The sequence below is a fragment of the Ammospiza nelsoni genome, chromosome 1 (assembly GCF_027579445.1).
Source record: "Ammospiza nelsoni isolate bAmmNel1 chromosome 1, bAmmNel1.pri, whole genome shotgun sequence".
NCBI classification, from domain to species: domain Eukaryota; kingdom Metazoa; phylum Chordata; class Aves; order Passeriformes; family Passerellidae; genus Ammospiza; species Ammospiza nelsoni.
The window spans coordinates 71,122,493-71,135,757 of record NC_080633.1 but is presented as its reverse complement, the minus strand read 5'-3'; the positions used below and the strand labels follow the sequence as shown (position 1 = coordinate 71,135,757).

At 43.4% G+C, this 13,265-nt stretch overlaps 1 protein-coding gene across 1 annotated transcript; it reads left to right on the top strand.

The window, feature by feature from the left end:
• The first annotated feature begins 931 nt into the window (after window positions 1-931).
• LOC132071435 (heterochromatin-associated protein MENT-like) lies at window positions 932-8,612 on the top strand. The gene is made up of 8 exons (XM_059469014.1): window positions 932-1,001; window positions 2,252-2,428; window positions 2,772-2,858; window positions 3,244-3,381; window positions 3,917-4,034; window positions 4,723-4,865; window positions 5,943-6,110; window positions 7,099-8,612. Exons 2-8 carry the CDS (start codon window positions 2,261-2,263, stop codon window positions 7,510-7,512), a joined length of 1,236 nt encoding a protein of 411 aa, XP_059324997.1. The 5' UTR covers window positions 932-1,001; window positions 2,252-2,260; the 3' UTR covers window positions 7,513-8,612.
• The last annotated feature ends 4,653 nt before the right edge of the window (window positions 8,613-13,265 follow it).

Here is a 13,265-nt window from a genome sequence, read left to right as displayed (position 1 = left end):
AAAACTAGCACTTGCTTAATTTCTGGCATTTCTTCACTGCCTTGCACAACACTGATTTTTGACATTTTTTAGAATTCTTGACCCACTGTATTCCTGTAATCATGCTTGCAGTACAATGCTTAGCAAACAGTACAATTTCCTTCCTTTGCTGCTCCTTCCACTGCCCTCTAGAGTCTTAGAGTTGTTACCACCTTGTTCTTCTTCCATCACTGTGTCTCTTCTGGGACTTCAAGTGACAGGTCTTGTGCCATGTTTACCTCTGTTGTGTCTCTCTGTCTTTGCTTGAGCCCTCCCAGCGGAGTTGTTTCAATTCTTGCCCTCCTCCTTACTGTGCAGCAACTCAGGGTTTTGCAGTGTTTGTCTCAAATGATTCCCAACCATGACTGCAATGAGATTTCTTCACCAGCCAGTGGGGTCTCCCTCCCTTGCCCTCCTTCACAGTTTTGTCTCTGTGTTCCTAACAATCTTCAGTCTGAAGCTGGACTCCCAGTGTCCAATTCAATCATTAAACTTGGTGTTTTATGCTGAGGTACTGCATTTGAAACTCAGGAGTCCCAGAGCGGAAAATCAGACCCTCAATATCTGCTTAAATCCAGAAACCAAAACAAAGTATTGTGTAACCTTTTTAAAATTCACTTATTTAAAACAACACAGCAGTTATCTCCACAGCACCAGAAAACCTTCGGAATCAGCAACTTGCTTTGCTATCCTGTCAGTAGGCTATTGTGGTGCAACAACAGACTTGGGATTTTAATTCTATTGTCCTTTTGAAATCTCTAAATCTGAAAAGTGACCAGGTCAACAAAAAGGCCAAAACTTTGTAAGATTTTTGGGGATGTGGTAGAAAGGAACTTTGGGTAGGTGGGCACAACCTGGATGTAGATAAAAAGGAAAGGGAGGGGCAAGCAGTACTGTGTTCCCTAATTTAAAAATTGCTTAACACACAAATGCAGAACCTGACTGAGGACAAGAGTTAAGTCTTCTCTCTCACAGGATTAAAGGTAAATATTTAAATCAATTTAAGTATATTTTGTGGGTTTTTTAAATGCAATCTGTTCTATGTGTGACTGTATGGATAAATGATAATACCCCTGTGTAATAATGCATTATTTTTGCCTTGTGTTTTTCTAAATGTCAACCATTAGAGAAAATAATGCTGTAAGCCTATGGAAAACTGCTAATTTGGGGCAGAATTATTCACAAGCAGGAAAGTTTTCTTAGGGTAGAAACTGCATTACAAGTAAAATCTTCATTTTGATAAAAGAATTCTGTACTTCAGGTGAAGGCCCAGCACTGCACATTATCAGGCCAGAGACTCAGAGGAGTATTCATTAGCTAAAACCAGAAATTCCCATCCTGATGCTCTCTTGGTTGTGTTCTCCAAGGAAAGAAAATCACTCTGGTACAGACATGGTCCTGAGGGCATACTGACCACCAGAAAGAATGTAGTTGTCTGGAAACAAATCACTTCATAAATATCTGCAGACTTCAGAGATTGCCCCACAATTTTTGTTGCTCCATTCCATAGATAAGACAACGAGAATAATCTAAGCATTTCTGGTTTTTTAAATGGTAAATTACATGAGGCAGCTATTACTGGGTAGATATCTTAAAGCCTAGAGCAGTCATAACCTCAAGGCATCTGGCAGTTTCTGGGGGAAAAAAAATTGCTGGAACATTCAGAAGGGGTGGTAGGTACACAGAATGAATAAACCGTGTAAGTCTAAATGGAAACAACAGCTTTGCTGTTCATGGTACTACTCAGAATAGGTTGCTGGCCAGGAAAAGCAAATGAGCCTAAAAATTATGCCTAAATCCTTTTGCAGTATCAGCTGTCAATTCTATACAGATCCAAATGTAGTAGTGGGAAACTCAAAGAATGTACTAAAATGTGAACCAATGTACTAAAAATGGATATAATTTCCCCTGTGAATGTTGCTTTCATAAATCATTAGTTAAGAACAAAAAAGGAAAGAAATACAGAGGTTATAAATCTGCACATCTTTGGAGATCAAAGACAGAAAGAATCACAAAGAAAACTGCAGCTGTAGAGGGAAAAAACCTAAAAGAAATTGGTGCTCCTAACAGGTGGCAACCAGTATCTGTGTGGAAGATAAACATACAACTATGCTATTAGTTTTAGTGGCTGAAAGGGATTGTTTTGCACATGCAACAGGCTCTCATTAAAGTGTACTATGTACAAAAATTTAAACATTCAAAGAGTACAATTCTGTTTGTTGCATCTTTCCAGGTTGTAAAAATGGAAGTGGTCTCCACATCAGTTGGCAACTTTACTGTTGATCTTTTCAACAAGCTGAATGAGAACAACAAGGGAAAAAACATTTTCTTCTCCCCTTGGAGCATATCAGCAGCTCTGGCTCTGACATACCTGGGAGCAAAAGGACCTACAGCAACTGAGATGGCAGAGGTAGGTTACTTTTGTACTATTATTGTGGGGAGAACCTTTTGGATTTGCACAAACCCATTCCTGCTGTTGGGAGAAACAGCTGTGGAATGGAGTTCTGCCTTGCAGCATGTAGATAAGATCACAGTGTTGGTGGTCTGGGAGGGGTATGGTGCTACTCATTGTTACTCCATGGGATTTATTGTCACTACAGCTTCAGCAGCCCTTTGATTAGTCCCCTAAGCAGCAGATAGCACAGTGAGTTATCACAAGGAGAGAAACATGACAACCATTTGATCCCCATTTGACTTTAAGTCTCACAAGGCCCTTCATGCCTATTTCTTATCTTTGAAAACTCTGCTTGCAGGTCCTTCATTTCAACATGGGAGCAGGAGCTGAAGCTGCTTCTTCTGTGGCCAGACCTTCTCGGGGGAGACCAAAGAGAAGAAAATTGGTATCTGTTTGAAGTGAAATTCCATTATAAATAACCAAAATGTCCAGATAGAGTTTTAGGAGTCCAGTATTTATTGTCTGCACTCCTCCTTAAAGTAAAAACCCCAGCCATACTTCACAACAGGATGATGTTCAGTTCCTTTCACTCACTCAGACTCTCAGAAGCTGAAAGGATGAGTCACTGGGATAGTCTGGAAGGTTTGTTATATGACAATTCAGTTAATCCAGTCACGAACAGAGCTCTGCAAATTTGCATTGATGGTAAACTTGGGAAAATAAAAAGTAAGGAAGAGGAACTAAATCCCTCTCCTATACGCATTGCTTAGCATGTTTTGAAAGCTTGATGCAAAAATTAAATTGCTGAATGTTTGGTTTCTTTTACCAAGGATCCTGAGAACAAGCAAACTGCAGATATTCATTCTAGCTTCAAGAAGCTCCTGACTGCCATCAACAAACCCAGAAGCACCTACTCCCTGAAAAGTGCCAACCGCATTTACGTGGAAAAAACCTTCCTATTATTGCCTGTAAGTTAAATCTCAGGGAAGAGGAAGAAAAAGTGCAAAAATATTTCTCTTTTAAATTAGTTGCCATTAACAGAACAGTTTGGAAGCTGACCTTGAATACTGCAAATAGGAGCTCTGGACTAGAGTGATAACCTTAACTGGAAAATACCAGTCAGTCTGCTCACAGAATTTAAGGATGCATTGCCCTTTTCTGTATTGTAGATCCCTATAACCCTTTACATGAAATGTGCCTTTAGTACTGGAACCCTCAATATATAAAACTGTAAATGAGAAATTAAATAAGCACATCCATAGGATGCATGCAGCCTTCCTCACTTCTCCAGATAAATCTTGGAACAAAAGATATGAAATTTCTGTTCTTTGGTTATTTCTTACTTATTAACCCATAGTCCAGCAGAAAATAACAGGCAAGATCCTGCAGTCCTCAGGACAAAGAATCAATCAAGTATAAGAGCTAACAACTTCCTTTTGGGACTAAAAGTAGCATATTTCTCTAGCACAGACCTTTTTTGCTCACTTTTTTGTTATTTTTCAGACATACATACAGCTCAGTAAGAACTACTATGAAGCAGAGCCACAGAAGGTTAACTTTAAGACAGCACCAGAACAGACAGGAAAGGAAATCAACACTTGGGTTGAAAAACAAACTGAGGGTAAGCTGGGCTCAACCCCAACATCTTTGCTCTCCCACAAAGTCAGGCTGCCCTCTCCCTTGGGCAGGTGCCCTTGCTTCCCCAGGTGCTACTGCAGCAGCTGGGTCATGCCTTCCAATGTGGATGTGGGCAGTGAGCGGAGATATGGTGCGAGGACAGACAAAGAGCAGCACACTTCAGCTGCTCCAAACGCCTGATGTGGACCTCATTGAGTTCCCTGAGGAGATTCCCAGTGACTCCACAATGCTCTGAAGCAGCTGGTCTGCTGGCACAAACGTGCCCTGGTGCTGCACCACTGGCAGAGCAGACAGAGGGGAGAGGCACCTCTGCCCACCAGAGTGCTCCAGGGCAGGGGGGGTGCCTGCCTTGCTGTACCACCCTGCACTGGGCAGAGGGGCTCCTCCTTCTACCTGCTGTAACCAGTCAGTGAGGCTTTCTGCTTCTAGCTGCTTGCCATGAAGCTGAGACAGCTTTTGAAGGAGTAAAGCCCTGTCAGCCAGGAGGACAGGTCAGGAAACAGCTTCGGAGAGTGTAAAGAATTACACTGATTTACCTCAGGGGAGCATTTTAGGGAGCAGGGCATTGAGGCATGGACTTTCTACTAAGAAGCTGAACTGAGAGAAAAACTGATCAAAATGTCCTCACTGTGCTATACTGAAATGAAACCTGACTCTTATGCTTTCAAAAGGCAAAATCAAGAATTTGCTGGGTCCGCGAGATGTGACAAACTCCACCAAGCTGATCCTGATAAATGCCATTTACTTCAAGGCAGAATGGGAAGTGAAATTTAGGGCAGAAGATACAGAACTGCAACCCTTCCGACTGAGCAAGGTAAGTTCCTCCTTCTTACTGTAAACAACCTGGTCACAACATCTATTGCTGAAATCTTTCAATTTCATAATTGTTTTAGGTAGCCCTATGGTAACTAGATCATGTGAAAAGCTGGTTGCAGCAAAATCTGTCAGTTCTCAGCTCACTGAAACATTAGGAAATGTGCTCAGGTAAATGTTAGCGAGCTCCAAGTAACAGCTAATGTTTCCAAAATCACTACAGACATTTAAAACTTTTCAGTAAAGCAGTGCTAAAATTGTCTAAATTGTAAAAACATGATTTTGAGAGTCCAGGCTCCACGGATGGGAACTACATGGCATGTCACGGTTGAGTACAGCACCAGGCCTCTGCGCTGTGCAACCAGGCTGAGCACAATCCTTCCTGCTCAAACACAGCTGCAACAGGGTGCCCTGAACTGCTGCATGTCTGCATGAGGCTAGAAGCAAGGTTAATGGCATGTACCCAGGAGGGATGTTAATGAATTCACAGTTAAAGAACTCTGTGCAACTTCCACAAAATCTACCTTCTTCTCTCTGGTTAGCATATACACATGTTCTGCTTCCTTGAATGAAGGGATACAGATGTTAATAGAAGTTATATACTCCTGACAAAGTGACTGTCTCCCAGGAACTCTTCTCATCATGAGCTCATTTGCTCTCACACTAGAGTTATCTTTTCTCAAGCAATCAGCTTTTTTTTCCAAGCAATTACCTTTTATCACCAGAGAGAGGAGATCACTGATAAACTGCACAACACTCATCCTCTTAAACCACAGCTGCTTTTCTGCCAGAGTGTTTTAAGGCCATATCTCACACGTGCTCCATATCCCTAATCCTTGAATTTCTAACTCTCTTCCTCCTTAGGCATTTCTTGGGGAGAAGAGAAAAATATCTCTTCAGCCCCTACAAAAGCTTTGGGACAGACACCAAGATAAGCAATGTTGTTCAGTCAAGAAAAGCTTTGGAAAATGGATAATAAATCACTGTTTTAAAAGTTTATAAAATTTCCTCTCCCTGCACTGAGACATCATCACCCTTCCATTCAATGATTTCTTACTTATTAAAAAATACTTTCCAGAACAAGACCAAGCCTGTAAAGATGATGTACATGAGAAAAACATTTCCAGTCCTCATCATGGAAGCAATGAATTTCAAAATGATTGAGCTGCCATATGTGAAACGTGAACTCAGTATGTTCATCCTCCTTCCTGATGACATCAAAGACAACACTACGGGTCTCGAACAGGTACAACCATTTTGTATACTACTCAGTCATTTAAAAAAAGTAGGGCAGGCTGACAATAATATCTCCCTATCTGAGGACATGCTATCATGCTGCTTGACCTCATCCACTAGCTGAATTAATTTTCTTTAATACTTCTTTAATCCCAAGAAAGTTCTTCCCCTTAGTTTGGCAGGAACTGAAGACAGGCAACACTTTGCATAATCAGATGCTCAGCTCTTCAGCAGCCCCCTTGACTGACACCCAATTATACATGATCTGCACGCTCAGAAGAGACACCACCACATACAAAGTCATAGGTTCTTCCTTTTCTCGATGGCCTAGATGTTTATTTCCATATTGTTCTCACTCTTTTTCCCCCTCTCCCCTCCCACCATTTGCCTGCTCGATAAAAAACTAGAATTTTAGTGAGACTGCATTTGCTACAACGAGATCTGCTACTGTAGTTAATATAATTCCAAGATTGTTAAATTCTTGGAGTCTATACCATTCATTGCTTTCCTCCATTTGATCTGAGCTGAATCCTGGTGGCATAGTGCCCAGGATACAGAGTGGCAGTGAAAGACTTTGCTGGAAGCACTTTGTTTCAAAGCTGTCAAGGAAATATATGCAATAATTTTAACACCTGTTTTTATAGATCTGGACCAAACTATGTGCCACACAGCAATTTTAGTCACATCAGGACTGAATTTAAAAAGAGGAAAGAACTACTATGGGGGATGGAAGCTGTTGAATGTCCTTCCTATCTCTCTTTTGCTATGAATTTGGAAAGGGCACTGCTCAAAACTTTGCAGCATTAAGACTCATATACTTGTGGCACACCTTGTCTCTGATCATTAGTAAAACCAACTTCTTTCATGCTTTCAGCTAAATGTTACATTTACTATTTAAAATGTTTAATTCATTACATTGTCATAAAATTAATTAATTCATAGTTAATGAATTGTTTTTCCCTGCAAAAACCAAATTCCTTCTCTTTCTTAAATGATAGCTGGAAAGAGAACTGACATATGAGAAGCTGTCCAAATGGACTGACTCCAAGAAGATAACCGAGACTCTTGTGGACCTGTACCTACCTAAATTCGAAATGGAAGAGAGATATGACCTCAGCGATAATCTGATCAGGATGGGAATGTGCAGTGCCTTCAGCAGCAATGCTGATTTCAGTGGAATGACAGAGAAGGATAGAGTGATGATCTCCAAGGTTTTCCACAAGTCTTTTGTTGCAGTTGATGAGAAGGGCACTGAGGCAGCTGCTGCTACTGCTGTCCTTGTAGAACTAACAAGTGCACATGATAGCCATGTTCTGAAATTTAGGGTTGACCACCCTTTCTACTTCTTCATCAGACACAACAAGTCCAAGAGCATCCTTTTTTTTGGTAGATTCTGCTCTCCTCTAGAATGAATAATTACTTGCTCTCAGACAGCAACCAAGGTTCACTGTTCAATGGAAAAAATGTGAACTGTGGTGCTAAAATCTCAACCTTAAGCCATGTAGCCACCTGTACTGAAGTGCTTGTTCTTTTCCTTCCAACCAACCTCCCTCAAAGAAGGCAGCAAACAGAAACTATCCCGAGCCACCAAAGAACAGGCCTCTACTGCTTCCTTCTATTGTCCTAATGAGACAGTCCTGAACAGAAAAAAATGCACAGAATTTTGCTCCTTTTTATCAAATCTGCTCTTCTGGCTTTGTTGTTTAAAAGTAAAGTGGAGTCATAAAAGCTCTCTGCACACAGCCCTATGTCAAATGCTGACTACAAGGGAAATGCAATTCATTCTTTTGACTCTCACAGAGAGGATAAAGAACCCTGAAAAGAAAAAAACCAAACTTGTAGAAATCTGTATGCTCTATTTTTCTCTCCTTCCCTCACTGGGAAACCTGCATTTGTACTGCAATGCTATTTCATAACCTTAATTTCAAATTTCGATGACTGTTGGAATTCAACAAAATTTAATACAAATCCAGAATAATCTCAGAATGCCCCTCACCATCCTTGTCTCACCACATGTATATAGGCACATATTGTCTCCTGCTATTTCAGCTTTCTGAAAAAGACTGTGAGAGAAAATTGTCCAATCCTTAATATTAAATTGCTGACTTCTAATCACATTGCATTTTTTCCTTCATTTTCCTATATTTTTTATTTTAAGGTTGTTGAGATTTCCAACCAGCAAAAATGCTAAGCAAACTATTAGCAACAAGCCTTCTTACCACCTTTTTTATTGATATGTAATCTAAACCTGTTAGAATTTAAATCTGCTTCCTCTTTTTAATTTTACTTAGCTATACCTGTTTCCTGGTTAATACCTGCAAAGCTTCCTTGCCACCTGTAATAATGACCAATGTTTGATTTGTACCTTATGAGTGCACCTCAGCAAAGATATTTGTGGTATTGACAGAAACACCAGGGAAATTTTGATTTTGATTGATGCTTTACTTACTATTTTACCATGAGCTGCATTTAATGAAATAAATAAACTTGAACTTGTGTTTGTGTTGTTCAAGACACTGAGTTACTTGGTTCTCTTATAGCATCCTGCAATCTGCACAGCTGGAGCATGTTTCCATTCTTGTCATTCCAAATCAACCACCACACCACCCCAACTGACAAAGCTGAGAAACTTTAACACACTTGTGTCTTATTTTCACCAGGTTTCAAATAGGCCTCCAAACACTGCTATTCTGTGTGTCATCCAGGCATTTACAAACATACCTTTCACAACACGATATAAATAAGGAGTCTGACCAGAGGCAATGGCCCAGAACAGCACCTTCCAAATATCACTTTTGACCTTGTTCAAGAGTGAACAAGCAACGTGAAAAAAATGAACCTTCCACACCTCCCTCTTACCCATGTGCAATAATGAACAAACCATGCTGTACTGGCAGCATCAGTTCCCTCTGACAGCTTGGGAGGGCAGCAGTTGTGCTATCCCTGTGGCATCAGGAATAGCGTAAAGTTTTGCAGCCATTGTGGCAGTCCAATTACTGCAGGAGGGAGGTACTGGAAAAGCATTTACTCTCAACAAAATTCCACCTACAATTACAACTTGTTCCACCTCCCCAGAAGGTATTTTATTTGGAACTACATCTCCCTTCAACAAACTATTTCCACATCTTCCCTGTACAAAGTGCTGCTTCTAAAATCAGTGCCCTCCCTTGCCTGTAAGCCACAGCTCAGGATTTAGTTTTCTGTCCCTCAGGACTGACCCCAGTGCAGCCCAGATGTGTGCAATTGACTTGGTTTTACTGAGAAGTTTGTTCTTTATGTGTGGAAGAACACATAAGTGAAGGCTGTGAAAAAATAAGAGGAGTGAAAACAGAACCTCTGAGGCTCTCTCTCACTACAGCACAGTGACTGCCATCTGGCGAGATATTACCGCGCCTGTGTGGGTTGCAGCTGGTGAGAGAGAGACGGTGAATCTTGTTTCTTGAATCAGAAGGCTTGATTTATTAATATATCATATATAATATATGACTATACTAAATAGAATAAGGAGAGAGGTTTGCAGAGCAGCTAGGCTAGGCTAAGAATAGATCGAAAGAATCTATAACAAAGTTGTGTCCAAGGACTGAGTCCCTGGCTTACACTTTGTGATTGGCCCTTAATTATAAACAAAGAAAATGAGCCAATCAAGGTGCATCTCATTACATTCCACAGCAGCTGATAATAATTGTTTACCTTGTCTTCGGGGGCCTCTGGCCTCCAGAAGACACAGAAATCCGAAAGAAAGGATTTCTGTGAAGAAATGTCTGCGACATCTCACCTTTCTAAATTGTATAAAATAAAAGAAAAATGCTGATGTGGAATGAACAGGAAATTTCTTCACCTATAACATATAGAAGACTAATAAGTCACTAAGACAATCCTACAATATAAGAAAATTGCAAGAAACAATGCAAGGAAAATTGAAGTCCATGCAGCTGAGTTTCAGGAACAGTCCATCAGCCGAAGTTGTTTCTTTTGGACATCTGAGAGTCCTTTTTGTCCTGAAACAGCATAACACAATTTTAAACAATTTAAAACAATTTTGAAATGTCCTTTTCTGGCCCTTCAATGCTTCATCACTGCTGCCCGCTATTTTCAATCTTTTTTATTTAATTTTGAAATTTTTTTTTTTTTTTTTGATCGAAAACAAAAGAGCAGCAGCCAAGCAGAGCAGTGCCAGAGAACGAAAAGGCCCTGGGGGCCCTGGCCCATGCTGGACCAGGAACCCCAAAACTGGCTCACAAAGGGGGACCAGGTCCAGTAGGAGAAACCAGAACCCCCAGAAACACAAGGAGGCCAAGTGATGGCCCTGGCCCAGGAACCTCCTGAGCCCAACGGCCCAGGCCAAACCCATAAGGAAGGCTCTGCATATCCACAGGCCTGAACCCTGCTGCCAGCACAATGGCAGCACGGGTAGTGAGACGCTTCCTTTCCCCTAAACCACTGAGGCATGCCAGCAGTGAGGAAATAGAAGCTGCCCCGAGAATCTTCATCTCGGGTCTGGGAATGTTTGTTTCCCACAGCAACACGGCACCACCCCCACCGGGCTGGGGACCAAAGGCAGAACTTTCGGGAGCCCCCTCCCCCTCGCCCCTAGGGCATAAGAGGCGTGGCAGAGATGGCAGCCTCCATGGGACAGCAACCGAATCACCACCCACCAAACCGCCGAGCACGCCGACCCCAAAAACAGGCAGCTGGACTGCCGCAAGAGTCAGCTGGCGGGCAGCTCCCGCTCCATGGAAGGAGAGACCAGCCTCTGGGGCCGCTTCCTGGGGCAGGCCCGGGGCTGGCGGGCCGGCCATGGGGGGCGCCGGGCCGGAGGCCCGCGGGTTCAACGCTGTTTTCTGCCGCTGACTCTGGGACTGTCTCGGCTTGAGGTGGCGGGGACGCGCGGGAACAGGCCACCGCCGCGTCCCCCGGCCCTGAAAGCGGCGGCAGGCACAGCACGGGGCCGGCGCCGTCCCCCGCCGCTGACTCCGGGGTCCGCTGCAGAGGCGCAGTCGCAGTCTCCGCCGCAGCGCAAACAGGCAGCAGCGGAGCCGGAAGAAGCGGCAGAGCATCGCTGTTGCTTAGCAACAGGTCAATCGCCGGAAGTGCTGTCTCTTCTGCCTTCTCTGACACAGGCTCTGGCAGGGGCAGGGAGGCCGGTGAAACCGCGGGCGGGACCGCCTGGAGAGGCGGAGACGGGATCTCCTGGAGTGACAGCTCTGGCAGGGGTGTGGAGGAAGCCTCAGAGACCGGTGCCGCCCCCATGTCTAAAGGCGGAGTCTGAGAGGCTGGCTGTGGCTTGAGCGGCCACTCCCATCCCCCCAGAGAGAGAGAAGAGGGGGAAGGAGAAAACTCCATCTGAGCATGCTCCGGAGCAAGAGTAAAAAAAACTTCTTCGCCCTGCGAAGTTTCAGCCCCCCCTGCCGCGAAGCAGGGGGCGGGGAAGCGCCCAAAGTCATCACCCACCGGGTCTTCTGCCAAGGGGGGTGGAAACGGCGCCTGGCCATAACAGTTAGAGATCCATTGGAAAAGAGCTGCTCTGCGTCTCAAAACTGGGAAAAGCTTTATAAATGCTGGATAGATAGAAGGCAACACGCGTCCCTGACTGTAGACGCACTGGATAATCGAGTCCATGCACTCCCAGACAAAAACATCCAAAGTGTACAGGACATCAGTAAAAAACCCAAAAAGCTTTGCCCATCTAAAACCTTATAGATATCTGTTTCTGACAAAAAGAAACCGTCTTCCTTACACCAGTGTTTCCAGAGGACAATAAGCTTCTCCTCTGAAGGAGTAAAAGGAACCTCTTCTGGCAAGGCATGCGTCTGCCATACGAACAGCCACAGACTACGAAGGGCTGAATCCTCTGGGATAGAAAATTGAACAGTACCTTTTGAAAGAATCCAGCTTGCTCTGGCCAGCTCCACAGGTCTGCTGCTCTTTTCCATCATCTTTCCTGAAGGTTTTCCAGAAGAAGGTTCTGTTGTGGTCAGCCTTGGCTGTGAACTCTGTCCAAATCTTCAGTTCTTCAGCTCCTGGCTTGAATCCACTTTTGTGGTCACTTCAAAGCAACCATCAAATGCTACACATACAGGATTTTTACCCAGTGCAGCAATTTTGCTCCTCTGGTCTTATCAAATTAATTTTTGCTCTGACATGTTGGGTCACCAGATATTACCGTGCCTGTGTGGGTCACAGCTGGTGAGAGAGAGACGGTGAATCTTGTTTCTTGAATCAGAAGGCTTGATTTATTAATATATCATATATAATACATTATTACTATACTAAATAGAGTAAAGAGAGAGGTTTGCAGAGCAGCTAGGCTAGGCTAAGAATAGATCGAAAGAATCTATAACAAAGTTGTGTCCAAGGACTGAGTCCCTGGCTTACACTTTGTGATTGGCCCTTAATTATAAACAAAGAAAATGAGCCAATCAAGATGCGTCCCATTACATTCCACAGCAGCTGATAATAATTGTTTACCTTGTCTTCCGAGGCCTCTGGCCTCCAGAAGACACAGAAATCCGAAAGAAAGGATTTCTGTGAAGAAATGTCTGCGACAGCGAGAGATGCAAAAGGTCAAACAGGCTGGGTTGGCTACCAAGCCACTCCCAGCCTCAGCTTTCCTTGAAGAGTACACATTCCAGTGTATGACTTGGAGTACAAGTGAAATGTGTGAAAGAGAAGAAAAAGAACCCATCTAGTGCTGCAGAGCTCATCTACTGCAAGCAACACTGGAGCTGCTTAATTTGTGCCTCCCTGCATTACTGTCATGGTAACCAGCATCTGGCTCTCAGGTCAGGGTAACCCTTGCAGAAACAGAGAATTGTCAGGGTAGAAGCGGCTATTTGAGATCATCTGGTCCCACCCACTATGCAAACAGGCTTAACTGATGCTGGTTGCACAGGGCCATATGCACTGGATTTTGAATACCTGTCTCCACCAATGGAAGATACACAAGCTCTCTTGGCAACCTGTGCCAGTGACCATCCTCATAAGTGGCCATCTTCATCCTCTCTTATGTTCAGACTTGAAATGTTCAGACAAAACATGACCTTCATGTTTTCAGCCTGTGCCCATTGCCTCTTGTCATCTGTCATGGTTTGACACTGGCCAAACACCAGCTACCCACAAAAGTCGCTCATCTACTCTCCCCTGCCACAGGTGGGCAGAGGAGAGA